This window comes from Lissotriton helveticus, chromosome 5_1 (assembly GCF_964261635.1).
Source record: "Lissotriton helveticus chromosome 5_1, aLisHel1.1, whole genome shotgun sequence".
In the NCBI taxonomy this organism is placed as follows: domain Eukaryota; kingdom Metazoa; phylum Chordata; class Amphibia; order Caudata; family Salamandridae; genus Lissotriton; species Lissotriton helveticus.
Genome location: NC_136065.1, coordinates 1,172,279,683 through 1,172,298,638, shown reverse-complemented (window position 1 = coordinate 1,172,298,638; position 18,956 = coordinate 1,172,279,683). Strand labels below are relative to the sequence as shown.

The window sequence follows — 18,956 nt, the reverse complement described above, 5'->3', positions numbered from 1 at the left end:
ACAATAGGGGTACATATTCATTCGTAAGTATAACACAGAGAGGTATAAGCATGGGACACACCAATGACACGCAGGCCGCTTATTGCTGGAATCAATTCTCTTGCGCCCCATCATGATTAGGGCGGTCTTCCACATCCGACCTGGTTCCCCCACTTTCAAGCGTATCGTGAGCGGAGGGCTCTCCCTCCGCCAAACCAGAAGTACACATTTCCCGCCAGATCATTAGGTCCGCTTGTAACTTCTCGTCCCTACGGGTACGTTTCATATGTGCTTCTACGGCAGGGACCACTCTCGTACATCCTTGAGCCAGGCTGGCACTTCCGGGCCTCTCTGTCCCATCCATGTTATGGCCACCCTACGCCTACCTAGCACAAGCATTAATTGTAGCAGTTTATATGGAAGATTCCTTTTCTTGGGCTTCCTGACAGATGCAAGTAGGCAACTCAAGGGTTCCAGTCTCACCTGAAGACCCGTGGCTGCACTAATCCTGCGACCACCCCCGCCCAAAACTGCCTGACCGCTGAGCATTTTCAGGCCAAGTGCAGAAAGCCCGCTTTCTCTATGCCATATCTCGGGTATCTATCATCCCTGTCACATGAAATGCATTTAAATGATACCGTGGTTAAGTAGCTGCGATGCAAGAAATTAAAGTGCGTCAGTTTAAATCTGGCATTACAGGAGACAGTGCGTGTGAGGGAGCCTATGTATGTCCACTGTTTCTCTTCCAACCGGACGCCTAGATCCCTCTCCAGGCAGCCCTGGACGGCGGCACTGGGGGCGTGGAGAGAGATCAATTTGCGACCAAAACCACACCTAAGCAGGATATCTAAAGTTCGTGTCGGATGTGAAATGTCCGGGTTTTGTGGCCAGGTGACCTTTACCACCTCCTGAATTCCTCTATAGCAGTGGTTCCCATACTTTTGACTCCTGAGGGCCCCCATTGACTCACCACTGGAAGCCGGGGACCCCCCAGCAATTTGTACAATTTAAATTTCATACATTGAAAGAGTAATTAGAAAAAAAAACACATGTGCACACAAAACAAATTACTAAGGATATTAGTATTTTATATTGAAAGAGTTTGCAAAAAAAAGAAATTTTTAATGGGAGGGTTGGTGCTGCATCTATGTGAATACCTTTTAAATGGTTACTTTTATTTCGCAGTCCAAGGTTCCTGCTACTGCCAGGGCCAGAGTGGAAACCCAAAGCAGCCCTGGCAAATGTTTTCAGACCAGTCCCCATACAGTGCACACCAAGTGTAGTGAGTGAGGCTGACCACTAACAAGGGGGCTTTGGGAGGCTCTCCCGACAAGAACATTTAGGATACAAAGGTGCATTCTACAACACACTTATCATTATATATTGAATTGTATTAACTTTTAAAGAATAGTAAATGATGACCTTACTATGCACCAGGATACAACAATCTTTGTTGGGGTTTTTCAATGGTTCCCTTGTTATCACCCTTCAACAGTGCCTCTCATTGCTCCATAGCACATCTGTCACATGTATTTCATTTGCTTTATAGCATCTCTCATACCATTGTAGGATGTCAGAGCACTTTACATCATACACATATAGAGACAATGAATCATACTTGTAAATCAGTGTAGAGAAAATGTTACATAAGGCAAAGGGGACTACAAGGTGTAGGATTCACATGTCATTCCTGCTGGTAGGCATTTTTAAAGAGTGCTTTGTCTGGAAAAGCACAAACTCAGAATTCAAAACCTAACACAGTGGTTAGCATTGACTTTAACAATAAAAATGTATTTCCACCCAAATAAACCCCTTTAGCAGCATCAGGATAATGAAAGACTGGGAAAAACATATGTTGCTAACTTGTACCATGCAGTGTGTAAGTAGCTCTTTAATGACAGTTTATAGGTCACTGTGCTAGATTATGAGTGTCTCTTATGAACTGAAGAGTAACAAAAGAATCTAGGTGACAAAAGAAGTAATGCACTGACTTATGCGCATAAAATACTGTTATTTAAAATGCATGGTACGCGTTCTTTGCAGCAGGCATATTAACCCTCTGTGCTACATTAGATGAGTCAAACCTGCAACTGGACAAAACTCTCCTCTCTCTCCAGCAGGTACACTAATCACTGATGTTATCTTGACACTTTTATTGTTGCTCAAAAACTGCTCATTCGACAAGGAATTTTTGAGTGCTTTTAAAACTGCTGCCTGAGGACCCCCTAGGAATGTGTCAGGGACCCCTGCCCGAGACCAAAGCTCTCCTCTGCTTGTTCATAAGTGATAAATGTCTCATTGGGAAAAGGTCGGCAAGGACTTCGCAGCCGCCCTCCCTCTAGGGTTGAAAGGACATGTATCTTCCCATGAATATAAAGGGTGGCAGTATCCAGATCTGTAGCTCCCTGTGAAATGGCGCTTTCCTTAAGACCTTCTCGACAAACCTGCCACATGTCTGCCGTATGCCTCACCACGTAGGGGAGAGCTACCTCCGCTCCCCTGCCCTGCATCAGCGCCTCCTGAATTGCCCGGGTATCCACCCTGCCCAGCAGAAGGCGTTTCTCCCAGTTGTCCGCGTCAGTCAGCCAATGTGCCGCAGGTTGTAATTGAGCGGCGTAATAATATAAATCAAAACGTGTTTCTTCCAAGCCACCCTCCTCATAGCTGCATATGATAGTGTTGAGAGCTACCCTACTGCGCTTTCCTGCCCAGAGCAGGGACGTGAGAATCATATTCAGGGTTTTGAAGACGCGTGCCGGTAATGGGCATAGTGAATTCTGGAGGACATATAAGGTCCTGGGAAGCATCACTATCTTAGAGATGGCCAGCCTACCCATCAATGACAGTGGAAGGGTGTTCCAAAATGTCACCGACCGCTGTAGAGACGTGATTACTTGGTCCATGTTCCTGGCCAGCGCCTGTGTGTCCGTTGGTGCAACATGTATCCCCAGGTATCGGAAACCCGCCCGCTCCCAGCGCAGCCCCAGGTCTGGAAGATCCTCCAGTGGCACCCAGGCTAGTCCTGTCAATGGAAAGATCAGTGACTTGTTTCGATTGAGCCACAATCCAAACACCTATCCAAATCTATCCAATTGATGCAGTTAAGGTAGTGCGTCCCGGGGAGAGGCCGAATAAAACAGGGCATCTTCAGCATACAGGGAGATAACTTAGCTCGTGTTGCCCACTCTGATTCCCCACTGATCCATTTCCGCCCTGACCCGGACCGTAAATGGTTATACAGCCAGGGCAAACAGAAGAGGCGAAAGGGGACACCCCTGGCGAGTGCCCCAACCCAGCTGCCAGTCTTATGAGCGCGTGCCCCCTAGCTTAACCCTCGCGTGAAGTTCTGTGCACAGTTTGCAAATCCAGCGACTGAATTTGGGTCCCAGCCCCACAACCCGTAGGACCTCCAAAAGATACCCCCAATCTATTGTATCAAATGCCTTGACTAGGTCGATGGAGACCAGTACCATCTTTTCCTCCTGACCGCGTATTTCATGGATTACATGATTAAGCCGGCGCAGATTCACAGCCGTGTTTCGGCCCGGTATAAAACCACATTGGTCCTCATGCACCAAATGCTACATGTATGGCCCTAAACTAGTGGCCAAGAGCTTACACAGAATTTTAAAGAATCTGTGTTAATCATTGTAATTGGTCGGTATGACGAGGGCACATGCGCATATCCTCCCGGCATCAGAGTCATACATATTTCCCCCTGCTTCATGCTGGGTGGGAGACCACCTCGTTCAAAGGCCTCAAGATACATCTGTAATAGGAGGTGGGGTAGCGTGCCCGCAAATGCCTGATAAAACTCAGGAGGATACCCGTCACTCACCGGGGTCTTAGCTCTTGGTAAGTGCTGCAGCACCTCCCAGTTCACCTCCCCCAGTGTTAGGGGCTCTTTGAGCTCTTTCTGTGCCGATTTAGGGATAGACCGTAGGGTCAGTTCGTAGAGGTAAGGGAGATGAGCCAGGACGTGCACAGCTGCCCCATCAGCCCAACAGAGGCCGAAAACTACCCTTACAGGAATAAAAACACGAATTCTAACTCCCAACCTAGCCCAGTCACCACATAGTGAACATCAGTGCCCCGAACCGCCCAATTTTATGTTTCTGGTACAACAGAGCCAGTTCGTTCCGCCAACCCCGCAGAATGCATACGGTATCTAAGCATTAACGTATTTCGTCCCGATCCTCCCTCCAAGACATTTCCCCAGAGGTGCATACCTAGGAAGCTCTGCACCAGAGTCCCTGTGAGTCAATTACCACTAGGCTACTAATCTAGAACCCCATACCTCAAAGAGAAGGAAAAGAAAAGGCATCACTTTCATGGCAAATCTGGAGTGGGTGTAAGAGGGTCCATAATTGATTCACTTCATGTCGTGGGTCTTATGCTTCCTTTTCCATAATTTGTTTTGTGTAAAGCAGGTACATACACTTTGATGTTCGATTAATTTAGCACAACTCTCAGTTATTTTGATGACCGTAGGATAGTCAAATAGCGACTCATCACCCTACTGTGTTCTGTTCGATATTGAGAGCAGTACATTCATTTATAACAATCATTTTTATTAAATTTTACAACTGTTTCCGGAAAGGCAGCTAACAGCATTCCACATTAGTATACAATCTTAAAGAATTATTAGTTCATCCTTTGCTCATACATGTTAGTTAGCCAGGTGAAAGCAGTTGTAGGCAAATGCAGTTGCCTTCTGAGCAGTTGCAGGCATTGCATAGTGTTCGGAAGTGTTGGCAGAAACTGAAATCAAATTAGTAACAATGAACAGAGAAGCCCAGGCGTTTTTATTTCCACCTCGTTCATCTATGTTGTGTGCTCACTTGCTCCCCTTCCCTCTGTGTATGTTTCTGCATATCTGATATGTCCCTTTACCCATATGTGTGGTCTGCATCGTCTACCTTCCAGGTACATCACTCGCAGTGCTGCTTCCTCAGTTACAGCCCATTTTGTAAACTCTGCTGCCCACCTGCTATGGTGAGGTCCCCCAGGGGATTTCCAGTGCATTTCTACTGCCCACTACGAGTCCCAGGTTTATGAATCTAGTAGCTGCACTGCAGGATGTAGGAGTAAGGCCCAGACCCGGCATGCACCAGCACATTTCTCCAATATGTGCATTTCCTGCTATGGCCTCCAGCTCTACAGTGATCTTGCCCCAGAATTCAGCTACAGTTAGGTAGTACCAAACCATATGCAGAAAGTCTGCATCCTCTCTCCTGCACATCGAACATATTTTACCCATTGTGCTTGCTATGGTGTTCAGTCTGTGAGGAGTCAGGTACGTAGTGTGGAGATTATTAAGTTTTGAGTATTTGAGTTGGGTGTTCCTAAACAACTGATGGGTGTACTGTAGCATGGCATCCCATTCTTTGTCTGTCAGGCTTGCCCCTCCTAGGCGGCTCTAGCTCGGGCCACGAGTGCATGGACATCGAGAGCATAGTCTTATAGAGCCATGAAATAAATTTCCGCCCTCCCCCAAATGTGGGGAGTGTCTGCATGATATGCGTCAGGAGTTGCGTAGATCCGTCTTTCCACGAAGCAATATTGCCCCAGTGAGAGCACTGTAGGTCAAGAATTGGGAGCGCTGCACATTACATTCGTACACTAAGGAGTCAAATCTCCCAAATTCCCTGTTGGTGTAATAGTTCTCATACCATGTACAGGTCTGCCCCTGTCCAGCTCTCCGAGTCGTGAAGTACCCCCCTCTCAACATAGGAGCATAAAGAGCACTTCCTTGTGTTTCCCTAATGATTCTCTTCCACGTCCTTAGCCCCACTTTCGGTAGTTTGGGACATTCTTTTGTGGCTGATTGTCTATCAAGTAAAAGCGCCACAAGAGTTCCTTCATTACTCGCCTCTCCTATGGTTTTCAGTTTCTCTTTTCGGTCACCGTCCATCCACTGTGTTGATAAGTGGCATAGTACAGTTCGAGATCAGACATGTTAAGACCATCCTCCACCGTGTGCCGCAGTAAAAGACAAAGCGAGATTTTCTGACACCTCCCATCCTAGAGCAATTCCCTCTGCAGTGTGGGCATGTCTTTGAGACAGAATATAGATACACCTATATCGGCTAGTCACGATGAAGTATAGAACTCTGGGCAGAAAGACTATTTTAGTCAGTGCATCTCTTGCCATTAGGGGGAGGTACAGTGTGCGCCAGAATTTCACAGTGGCTGTCAGCAACCACAGTGCTGCCCCCTTGTTACCGCCACGGATGTTCCCATCCGAGTAATATATTTTTACACCCAAATATTTGAGCATCATAGGCTCCTAGGAAATACTCCGTTTAGCTACTGCTGTTTTCAGGGTGTCTGCATAGGAGGATACACAGGTAAAGCGCCAGTTTTGCTCCAATTCGTAGCCGGTCCCTAAACCGCCTCTAGGTCGTCTAGCATTTGCATTCCCCTGTGTAGTCCTGTGTCTGCATCGTGTAGTTACAGTAACATTTCATCCGCTTGGAGCGAGATGCAGTGCTCTCGCTCTCTCTTAACGGGATAACTCGTATCGGGCCTTTTGCACCGAGCTTGGCGACAAAGGGATCGATAGCAAGAGCAAATATTATGGGCGATAGTGCCTCGTCCTATCTCAATCTTGTCTAAATTCAGGTGTCCCTTACGTACCGTAGCTTGCATACTAAGTGCCTCCCGCCGTGTCCACAGTTCTCCGAGATTCATATGGTCAGTGTACTTTGTCAAAGGCCTTGTGCAGATAGATGGAAAGAACTACAGTGGAAGGGGGGTATTCCAGGGCAGTCTCCTGCGGCACCCTGAGCAATCCGAGTATATGAAGGGACGAGTGTCGAGGAGGGATGAAATTCAGGTGTCCCTTACATACCCTAGCTTGCGCACGCGCATACTAAGTGCCTCCTGCCGTGTCCACAGTTCCCCGAGATTCATACGTCTCATGGCCATGAGGTACGGTCAGTGTACTGTGTCAAAGGCTTTGTGTAGATCGATGGAAAGAACTACAGTGGAAGCGGGGTATTCCAGGGCAGTCTCCTGTGGCACCCTGAAAAATCAGCGTAGATGAAGGGACGTATGTCGAAGAGGGATGAAACCATTCAGCTCCACATGATTTAAACTCCTGATGATTGGGTACAGCCTACTTGCCAGGACTTTACTCAGTATTTTATAATCTACGTTTAACATAGAGAGTGGTCAAGAGCAGTCCATCGATCAGGCATATTTGTTTATTTTGAGTTCTTTGAGGATATGTTCTTGAGACTTTTTTCCCAGGCTACTATATATTAAAAGAAGTATGCCACCATCCTGGGTTAATCTGGTTGGTGTGATTGCTGCTCTAGCTTCTTGCTCGGTGGCACTGTCCAGAAAGGTTTTCAATTCATTAGAACATTGAAATGTTTCTGTTTTACTTTGATAGGTCAGTCAGTACTTCCCTGGGTATATGTATTTCTATAACTGATGTTCTTTTGTCTTTGGCCTCATATCCAGGACATTCCTTTTCCTTGCACATATGGGGCGTTTCCTGTCCATATGATATTTTTCTTACTCTTGAACTCTTAACTGCCTCCAGGACCAAGTTAGCTTTGGTACATTCAGGAAGTACTTACATTAGCTTTGACTTGGGTAATCAAGGTGGATTTGGTTTTTAGTATCCAACCTTGCTAATAGATCTAACGATAGTAGGGTGTTGGCCCTGCCCCCCTTTGTGGACCTGACCAAGTCAGTGTGGACCTACTAAGCTCCAATAATCTTCTTACATACTTTCCTAGCATCAGTACAATAGAGATTAGATGAAAATTCTAACACTTGACTTGTTCCAATGATGACTTCTTCAACAGTGAGGACAACCCTTCACCTGTGAATTCTAAAATTGACACTTTCATTTATAGAGTCAGTGATAAACTAACACGTGGATATCTACGTGCTTCTCGGGCTCAAACTAAATCATCATCTGTTAAAATGACAGATGTGCACATGCAGTACTCTGGTACAAGTCCGCCGTAAAAGGAGAGTAAACAAGCAATGTAAATGCAATAGGTCTTGCCTTTAATTAAATTAAAACCATTTGCTTTGCTATGCAATACCATTAGCAAAGCAAATGGCTTTAACTTAATAAAAGGCGAGACCTATTGCATTTTCAATGCTTGTTTTTAAAAGTGGTATGATAGCCGCAGGACTAAGCTTATTTGTGTGAGATTGGCAACATGTACCTGCTGGCTTTAGGTCCATACTTCTGAAACATTAGTACGGTATGGATCCTCAAGGCAATCAGTTCATTGACAAGTGATAAACACTTGCATCATGATCTCAGAGGTTAGTGTTATAAGGTTACCTTAGTGCATAAGATCTTTGGAATATGGATCCCTTCACCACAACTTGTACATGTGTGGGTTCTTTAAATAACACATCGCTGCTAGTTAATGATTGCATTATCCTTGATCACATTAAGAAACAACCAGTGAATTTCTTATGCTTCTTTTATAGTTAGACAGTGGTTTTGATGACAGAGAATGTTGTTTGGCTTTATGTTGTTATAGCCATTGACGATTTAAGGTTGTTGCCCATAGAATCAATCTCACACATGAATAGTCATTATGGTTTGCGAAATTAATTTTGATTGTATCAAATGAATTGCATGACTACATTTTGATTATAATTCAATGATAACCGTTATATACGTATTTTATATTCCTTTCGTGTTCAGGAAAACATAGATAAACTAAAAGACACAACAATCAAGTTAACTCAAGCAAAAGAAGAAACGGAGCAGATACGAAGGAATTGCCAGGAAATAATTAAAACATATCAGGTATTGTGTGCCTCTCTATTTGATCAAGAGTAACTTTCTGCATAAAGCGCAAAAAAAGCTGCACTTTGTGCGCAAACGCTTTTGGTTCTTTCATCGCTGCTTATCTGTAATAAGAATGTGTTGTAACAAATAGGGGAAGTGTAAGATGTGTACATGTTCTGGATGTACACTGCAAGACAGTAAATGATAAGCAGATTATCTGAACGGCAGCCGCGGCCCGTGAAGGGAGTTACGGTGGGGCAAGAAGGCGGGCGGGGGAGGGGCAGGGTGGAGGGTGCTAAAAACCGGCATATGGATAATTGCAGGTAAGTAAACAATGTAATTAATAAAACGAATTTCATAGCGCGCCCTGCATTGCAAAATGCGATGCAGTGTGGGCTACGAAATTCGTTATGATCTTGTAGTTCAAGTCAGACGATAGGAATAGGACCGCAGTAGCCCCGCCTATTCATTTGCGTGCTGCGCAATGACATCACGCGTGGTCAGCTGGCGAATGTTTACAGCTGAGGGGAGCAGAGCCGGCGCGCACCTCTCAGGAGCCCCGGCCCTGCCAGCCTGTCTCAAGCAGCTGCAGCCGCCCCGACGCCGTGTCACACAGGAACCATGAGTAATAGAGTCTCATCCGGTCGGGATGTGGCAGACACCCTATCTAACAGTGTATGTGATGTACAACAAAAGTCCTGTGCACACGTTATGCGAGGTGTATACAAGTGTCATGCTTATTTAAATAAGCATGACACTTGTATACACCTCGCATAACATGTGCGCAGGACTTTTGTTGTAATTACTGAGTGGGCCCTTGCCACTCTCTGCAGAGGTTTCGGGGTCTCCTCTGACCTTGTTGCTACCAGTTAAGGCGCCATACTTCCTGCATATGTTAAAACCCTCCTCAGAACCCACAGTGTATGTGATGTATGTTGTTGTTTTTCTGTGATGACATGGTGCCACGAGACCTTGAACCAAAGGAAGAAAATCTTTAAAATTTTCCGAGAAATATCAAATCCTGAAGCGCTGCAAAACTCTCCATCCTTTGATCCATCACTCACAACACATCGGAGCAACCTTACCGAGCTATTAAACCCCATGCCCCTCACTCTACCACACCATATTGTCACTTTTAATCTCATGACATGGAAAGAAGTGACAAATCTTGCCAATAAAAGTGACGCCACCAGCCTCTTAGTCGAACCATACCGGCCTCAACCATGAAGACACTTCTTTCAACCCTAACAGCTGACATTAGAAGCAGGGGTAATGCTTGCCTCGGCAGTGGTACAGTTCTGACTCTTTGAAACAGTCATCACCTCCTTGTTACATGCACCTCGGTGAGACCCCTAAGTGTTGCCCAGCGATCAATCGGGTTCAAAGCTTTCATATTCAATCAGAATCTTGGAAAGCAACTTCACAGGCAGGTGCAAGAATATGTTGAGCACAACATCATTTGGAACGTTTGCCTGTCATGCTACAGACTGTCTCCAGGTGTAGACTAGGCATTTGGAAAATATCATAGAAGACCTCATTGTCACCTATCAGCCGCCAAGTGGTCCTGATTGTTCTTGGTCTTTGGGCACTTGATCCTAAAGTGATCCATTTTACCTTATGATAGAGGTGATCTGGATGGACAAAAGCTTCAGAAATTGATTGTGTTATCAGGGATGGGCCTTAAGCCTATTTCGTCAGTTCCTCACAACTGGAGCAGCAGATAGGAGTCATCATCAACAAACTTTATTTGGTTTACAGCATATGAAACCATAAAAGTTATAAGATAAAATTTGAAAATACAAAATCATTTAAAAATACACAGAATGTCAACATTAGATTAAGACATTAAATAAAAATACCTTTCCAGGGGTACAGTGCAAGGGGATCAAATTTAGTGTATAAAAGTAGTGGAGGCTTATAATGAAGGCACATTACAATTCCAGTATATAAAATCAAATGATTTTTTGATACAACACATAATCAGGTTCCTTTAAATGTCCAAGCTTTTCCTGAGTTTCATTGAGCATCTTAAAAAGCCTGTTACAAAATGGATGCATTCAGGTTTTAGCAGTAATAGGTAATAAAGTGCGGGATGGACCTGTCTAAAATTTAACTTATTTAAGAGGGGTTTTAAATTAAAGTTCCTTGGGGTTTCATAATATTTGCAAAAGAACACAAAGTGCAGCAGATCCTGTGGAGACATCTTGTCACAGCCACTGGGGGCTAGCACTTTGCCCTTATGGCACCCTCTTGGAACGGCTAATAAAAGGGGAAAATAGTCCATTCTGAACCTTAATAACAGAAAACGCACATGTGAGGGCACCGGCCATTGCAGATATGGTTCCAGCTCAAGGGAGGACCTAAGTGATATATGTTAGCGTACGCTCTTTTTTACCAGTTCTCTTTCCTCTCTTTCCATTCTTTTGCGTAGCATGAATGAGCTTTTTACCAGGGCCACATCTTCCTTAGAGATACAATCAGGTGATAAAAATAAATCTGGACGTCCCAACTCTCTATAACTTTCCTTTAGATATTCAAACCAGGGAATATATATCATATGTTCTAAGCTCAGAATCTCTTTTAAGGTTTTGTGTGTGATGGCGAGATGTTCATTTAGCCAGCATTTGAGCCAGAATAGTAGGGGACGTATAGCCAGAGTATCGCTAATATAAGGGGTGCCTGTTTCTTCATGAACCGAAAAATTAGCTGTTCCTTGTGGGACACACAGCAGCTGCTTAAAAAAATAATTTTCGGTTACCTGCAATCCCTCAAGACAGGAGTACTCCCAAAGATTACTCCCATAACTGGCTATAGAGATGCTTTTTGCATGATAAATTTTTAGCATGGCGGCCACCGGGCGTTGGCCCATCTTGGCCGTAAAGCTAAATATTGCAGCATTGGACCTAACAACCTCTCCCTTTTTTTATTCAGCTGGGCAATCCAATTCAGTTTGTCGTCCAATAGGACCCCCAGATACAAAAAGGTTTTAGATATAGGAATTTTTTCTCCATTTACTTTAAAAGGATATTGCTTTTTTGGGCGCTGCCCTACCTGCTTTATGTACGATTTGGAATTATTTATAGCCAAATCTCTTACATCCATAAACCCCCGAAATGTTTCTAGTAGTGTCTGTTGTCCTTTAGGGGTTCGTGCCATGAGGACGGCGTCGTCCGCGTAGAGCAGGACGGGCAATCCCCGCCGCCCCACGTACGGATAGTCCGCCCCAGTATCCTGCAATGTTTTTTCCAAATCATTAATATATAAATTAAAAAGAAATGGTGCAAGAATGCACCCCTGTCTTACCCCCCGCTCTATATTAAAATTCCTGGTCACCTTTAGATCAGATGCATATCTGATATTTGCCCGTGTTTCCCTATGTAGATCCGTCCGGATGTTCACCAAGGTAGACTCCACCCCCATGTCCCTCATGGATTGCCACAGCCTTTCCCGATTAACACAGTCAAAGACCGATGACAGATCCATGAGGGCCAAATAGATTGTCCCTGGGCGGGCGATGGTGTACTTCCCGAGGATCAAATAGAGATTAAGGCATTGTGCCATAGTTGAATGGCCCGGGCAAAACCCGAACTGAATGTCTGATACAATCTTATTGTCTTCAGCCCAGACAGTCCGTCTCTTTAGGATAACTCCCCCTAATACCTTCACGATGGAGTCAATTAGGGAGATCGGTCTGTAGTTTATAGTGCAGTCACGGTCTCCCTTCTTGAATACTGGCACTATTTATGATGTTCTCCAAGATTTTGGGCAGCCTACTTTAGCAGCTGCATTAAATACTGCGACCAGGATTAAGCCCAGAAAGAGGGGTTCGATTTAAAAAGATATGGCGGGACACCATCTGGGCCCGGCGCCTTCTTACTTGTAAGGTTATTTATGCCTTCTTCCACCTCCCCCACTGTAAACACTACCATTTCCCTGTTTGTACACCTAGTTAGCAACTGAGTGTGAGAGCATTTGCTCCTAAAAATATTAGTAAAATGGGAAACCCATTCAGTCTCGCTTATGTTGGTGCCCATATCCTCAACTCTTTCCACTGAAAAGAGAGGTCTATTAATGATATCCCAAAAACGGGAGCTGCTAGAGAGGGTCATGGGATCTAGAAGCTCTCTCCAGGTTGCCTCTTTCAATTCCTTTTTACGATTGGCTAAAGCATTTCTATAATTATGGCGAAGAATTTGGATCTTTTCTCTCTCCCTTTGTATTTCTTTCAAAGCCACTTTGAGATGTTTTGCAGCTTTTGAACAACGTGGGCTGAACCATTTAGGATCCATGTATTTCCTATTTTTCCCCGGAACTGACAACAAAGACCCCACATTAGTGGCAATAACATTGAATGCTTTAAGGATGCCCTGAGCTGTTGATGCTACATTCAGGCAATTCGAAAATTCCACCGCACAGGCATCTTTAAGGGTATCAAGAAACTTAGACGGAATTACTTGAGTCTATTTCAACCGACGCTTACCGTCGGTTGATTTTAGCCGAATATGATTTGGAGTAGGATCCTTTTTGATCAGTAAACTACCTCCTAGTTTCACACATACAGGGTTATGGTCACTATAAACACTTGCCATAATCAGGAAACCCCTCAGGAGGGAAGCAATAGGCCTAGTAAGCAATATATGATCTATAAATGATCCCTCACCGCGACCTTTAAATGTTGGTTCGCCTTGGCTGCTATTAGGTGTTACATAACTCATAGCGGAGTACAGGTTACATTTATCAAGCATGTCATTAAGAGCAGTTCCCTGAATAGTATGTTCAAAATGAAGGCCTTCAATCAGTGGGCACCCCATGTTCCCATGTCTGTACTTTTGGGGTCTCCACACGGGTGGGTGTTAAAATCACCTGTAAGCATTAAGTTATTTTTATATGGTCCACAGCTCTGCTCTACAAAAGTTTGTATTGCTTTTTATATTATTCATTTAATCCTCATCGAGTACTAATAGCAGCTATATCGAATCTCGTGGCAAATAACACATATAAATGTAATTTTATCGTCGCTTAATAGACAGTTGTGTTTATGCCTACATACTCATGGTATTTGCCCCCCCCCCCTTCCCCCCGCCAAATACAAGAACTCTGCAGGCTACGGAATTTCCTTTATCTAATGCATCCTTGCTTCAAACATACTTGTCTAACAGTTATCGTTTTGTTCATTTTAGCGTTTTTTTATTTCAGCTTAACATCATATTTTATAGTACATGCACAAATTTATTTTTTGCTAAACATTAAAGTTGTGGCTGGCTTACTCGTCAATAAATCTAAGCAAAAAGATATCAAAACATTACTAGATTTGATGGTCTTTGTCTGGTTACCGAACTGCATCTTCCTACCGTTTGCTGCTGATGTTACCCTGCATGGAAATCAACAACTTTATGCAGGTTTGCAGAACAACCATGCTTTGGGAGCTGTGTTCTCCGACCGACTTCTATGGGGTGATCTTTACCATCACCTGTAACGTTTGCTCACACACAGTTCTTGTAGCAGTCTGTACCTGCAGCTCTCACACTGGTAGAAGAGGCATTTTTTTATTCTGGATGAGAGTAATTATGATGCTATCTCCGTGGACAAATGACTACATAGGAACACCTCCCTTTGTGCAGGTACCCAAGTATACTGTTGGAAGGAGCCATCCTGGAGTGGACTATGTTCCTGATCCTAATCATTGTTGAGCAACCTTCGAAAAGTGGAAGTTTTCTTGAAATTAGCAAAGTTATTCATTATTTCTCAAAGATATATATTTTTATTATAGTGTTGAAGTAATGTGCTTAATTAGAATACAAAGATTAGCGAAAAAGTAATGTTTCATTTGGCGTAAGTAGTCTCTGTTCCTAAAAGCGTGTTGAAGTCCATTTATATAAAGGCTATCGATTTTAATCTGATGTTGCTTCACCATCCATCCAGTTTAGTGGTAGCATTAATTTGCAGGACAGTGGCAAAGCTCAGCTATGTTTGGATGACCGTTTTACTCATGTGTCTGTGTAGCGTATTCGCTCTTGGGACAGATTATGCCCCAAAGAGGGTCCCTCTGGGCTGCAGCGTGTATTATGCCACCCAAAGGGACCCCCCACAAAAATTGCATGCAGGCTGCCATTGCAGTGTGCCTGAAATGGTGCAAGCTATGCTGAAATTATTTATTTTTTACAAATATTTTTATTGCCATTTTCTCTATTTAAGTACATCACAGTGGTAACAATGGCATTGGTAGACACGAGAACTCTCTCATTCCTTTTGCATCTTGGCATGAGGGTAGGTAACATCGTGGTCTATAATCTCTCGCGTAAGCCTCAGAGGCGATGATGGGTCTAAGGGACAAGTGGTGGGGTAGTGTCAGCACTCAAGCGAGGCAGCCTGTGGTGTACGCTGGGATGTGAAGCATGCTCTCCCTGCTAGCACTATATCGTAGGGGTGGGGATATGCCAGCAATAATACAAACTTAAACAAACTTGGGGTATAGAAATGGCGTGCACTGTGTCGCACATTACTGCAGTTTGGGGATGAGGTATGCGCGGGGGGAGACTGCCGGAGGTCACCTCCATGGAAACATTGTTATGGTCCGCTCGCGGCTGCCAGCTGCGACCCACGCAAGCCATGCTAAATACACAATATTGAACACTCCATGTGTGCCATGCACACTGCGTATACTATTTGTAAGTCACCCCTACCGCAGGCATAAGAGCCCTAAGGCAGGGTGCATTATATTACTTGTCAGGGCACATTTGCATGAGCAGATATGCCCCTGTGATGTCTAGTTCCAGTTTTAAGACATTGCAAGTGATCAGGAGGCCACGTTAACGGTATGTACTGGGCACTGGTCATTACAAGTTACCGAGCTACATAAACGCCTCACTGTAAATCACTGTGTTTGGTATTAAACACCTCGGTTCAATAAAACTATACTGATATCAGTATCAGATTTATTGTGATATGGACCCGGAGGGCACCTTGGAGGTGCCCCCTGTAAACCTATTAGTCCTCTAGTGTGTCGTCCGAATGGTAATGTCCAGCCGGCCACCACAGAAAAGTTTCTGACCCCCTGTAGGTGCGAGCACGCTCCCAGAGGCCAAAAACAATACCTGCTCTGGTGGAAGGTGTTCACACCTCCTCCAGCAGGATGGCTAGTGATTTAGCATATCAAGGGCAGAGGCTTCAAAGCATCTGCCGCCTTTGAAATGCGAGCCCGGCTACCCCCAGATCTGGGGCCCATTTGGCACCAGAGCAGGGGAGAAATTAGCTAGTCAGAAGTAATGTCATACTTGCAGGCTGGGCACACCGAATAAGGTGAGCCACCTTAAGTGGACAGTCAAAGAAGGGTTTCACCGCCTTCGTTTTGGTGAAACTAGGAACTCGGTCAGGATAATACCCACTTCTCACAGGAAGTGGTCATATACGGGGTGTTTACAGCCCAGGGGTAGGTGGCCAATTGGCTACTAACCTACACTACCCTAAATTCAGTATTTAGGGTTCCCTTCAACACCAGACAAATATATTTGTCTACCTGGGAACAGAAAAAGGACAAAGAGAGTCGACATAGCAAGAACAGAGGACATGCTCCGAAATTGGCGCCAAACCTTGCCTGGCTGCTGGTACCTTGACAGTTGCAAAGACCCGACTTGTTCAAAAGCTGTGCATCCTCCCCAACACTTGGAGGAATGTCCAGCACTTTGCCAACCATCTAGCATCTACCTTGGGGTGGAAGAGCCATCCCCCTGTATCTGCAGACATCGACCACATATGTCCGGTACACCGTGTTGTTGGCCATCAGGCCCACCAAGGGAGCTGCAAGTCAAGAGGAGGTCTTCGTGGCTCTAGGAGGTCAGCACCATCTGTCCACCGAGTTTCGAGATGCTAGACCTTCCAGGAGCCTCCTTGCACCAATACCCTGGATACCTGAGTACCTGCATCAACCCAGGCTTATTTGTGTACATTTCAGGCACCACCACCGTGGAAGACCGATCTGCATGTCGAGGGACTTCAAGGATAGTGAGACTCATGATGAGAGTGGCCCAGCTGTCCTGTTTTCCCCACCTCTGCATAACTGACGACAACTGTGAAAACCTAAAACACAAGTGGCTTTCCCTCCTCTGCATAAATGACGACAACCGTGAGAGGCCAAAACGCAAGTGGCCAGCCAGCCAGCCAAGACTTTCTGCACCGGAGTCCCACAGCCCGAGTTCACGGAAACCGACTGAGTCCCCTTGCTCCAGAGACCCTCACGAGCCAAGCTCTTCCCCTTGGGTTCGCCCGGACTTGTCCCCACTTGCAACTTTTGTTACAAGTACCATTGACTTCAAAGGCGTAGCGCTCGAGGCTACTAACCCGTCCAGCAGCTCTGCACCCGGACCCAACAGGGCAGGTAAACCCAAACTACTGGTGATTTTGTTGGCCTTGGCCCACCGAGCATCTGAAGTCCAAAAGGGTATCCCTGTACACAGGCTGAAAGTACTGTTTTGCTGCATATGTCTTTACTCCCATAGGATAACATTACTGTGTTCGAGGCTTATACCTCAAAAACCATAATTTGAGTATTTTACTGTTATCTTGTAAAATTCCTAATTCTGATAGCACTTATCTGATTCCCATGATCTTGGTGTCTAAAAGATGTAAATATCTGTGTTATTTTTTTAAGTTGTTGTCTAATTTCTCCTGAGTGTGTGTCTCATTTTTCTCTGTGTGTGTAACAAATGCTTAATACTCCCCTCTCATAAGCCTAAGCTACTCGACCACACTACCACAAATAGAGCACATGTGATTATAAATGTAAGCCCCTGTAATTGTCGTCTGGGCATTTTGCATGGTCTGCTCCTACATTGGACCTCCACATTAAAAGTCCGCTTCCTACATCTCACGTTAGTCATCCACTTTATATCAGTTTCTCAGTTTCATTCTTTCAAACAGATTCTCAGCCCTAAATCATTATGTTATGACTAAATATACTTGGTAGAGGCAGTTTGGGAAAATGAAATATGCAGACCTATCACCATCTTGAATTGTAAACATCAGAACCGTCCAGAGTATCTCCATAGGCTCCGGACGTTTCATAGGTTTAGCGACATACCTAGGCCTCAGTATTGAAGGTGGAATACCATCACGTGTCATGAAATAACAGCCACAGTAGCAAGCTTCCTATAGCACCAAGGAAATCCCAGATTAAATTTGCACATTATAAAGTGGAGTATTGGGTAAAGCAATTCAAGTAGTACACAGAGTAAAGAATACAAATAACACACACACTATATATATATATATATATATATACATATATATATATATATATATATATATATATATATATATATATATTTTGCAGCACGAAACAACTTCATCAAGTTGCACAAATGGTCAGCACGCTGGTTTCCGATTTCTAAAATTCTTTAAAATATATATATCCCAAACAACCTCCAGTATTGCCAAAGGAAGGAGCCACAAGCGGGGACTTGTAAAGAGGTTCTTTATTTGTATGCAGATACAGCGTAATGCATTTCGGCGTGAGCCTTCCTCAGACGCCTCTGCCCAACTGAAAGTTTGTGCGCCCAGCTGATATAGGTCACTGCAGCGCTCTTGATTGCTGAGTGCACGCCTCCCCCAACCATGTGATCGTCGGTTGCAGCGTAGAACTATTGGCACCGCAACTCCCAGCATGCTCCAAACCTGGGTTGGTGTTACGTGGGGAAACCGAGGTAAATTCCTTGTGTTTTGTGGCATGAGCAGAGCTTGGCGAACTGGGTCCAGTCAATAAAAACTTAAGAGCCCCTCAAGTCCCCGCAAAACGCTTCAACCCACAGGGTACAGGTCCGCCAGGTCGTGGGCTGGTAACAGTGCACCAACACCATCCGTGAAGTCACCGACTGCCCTTGAGCAACGTCCTGTAGTGTAGTTCCTATATTCCCAATAGGCTCTGCGCATTGGAATAATATAAACCGCAGTGTAGACGTAGGACTGAGGTCGACTAGGTCTCTACTGACTATATTAGACTTAATTCGTTTTGCCAGCTAGCTCAGAGGTCACTAGAAACTTTCTCAGGTAAACAAGGAGGAGTTTAACTTCCCTGGATAGACCAGAAGGGATTAGCTTCTGACAACCATAAACATGACAACTTTGCTCCCTCAGAATAAGAGTGTATCTCTAGAGTCGTGTGAAAACAATAGACAGCTATTTCACTCAGTCAGTCGTGCATACTTAGTTT

At 44.7% G+C, this 18,956-nt stretch overlaps 1 protein-coding gene across 4 annotated transcripts in view; it reads left to right on the top strand.

Moving 5' to 3' along the window:
* Positions 1-18,956, top strand: part of CCDC186 (coiled-coil domain containing 186) — a 603,510-nt gene that overhangs the window by 177,502 nt on the left and 407,052 nt on the right. For all 4 annotated transcript variants that reach the window (XM_078643863.1, XM_078643862.1, XM_078643865.1 and 1 more), the window contains exon 7: positions 8,666-8,770. In XM_078643863.1, coding sequence (XP_078499989.1) covers positions 8,666-8,770 — 105 coding nt within the window. The remainder of the gene's footprint in view (positions 1-8,665; positions 8,771-18,956) is intronic.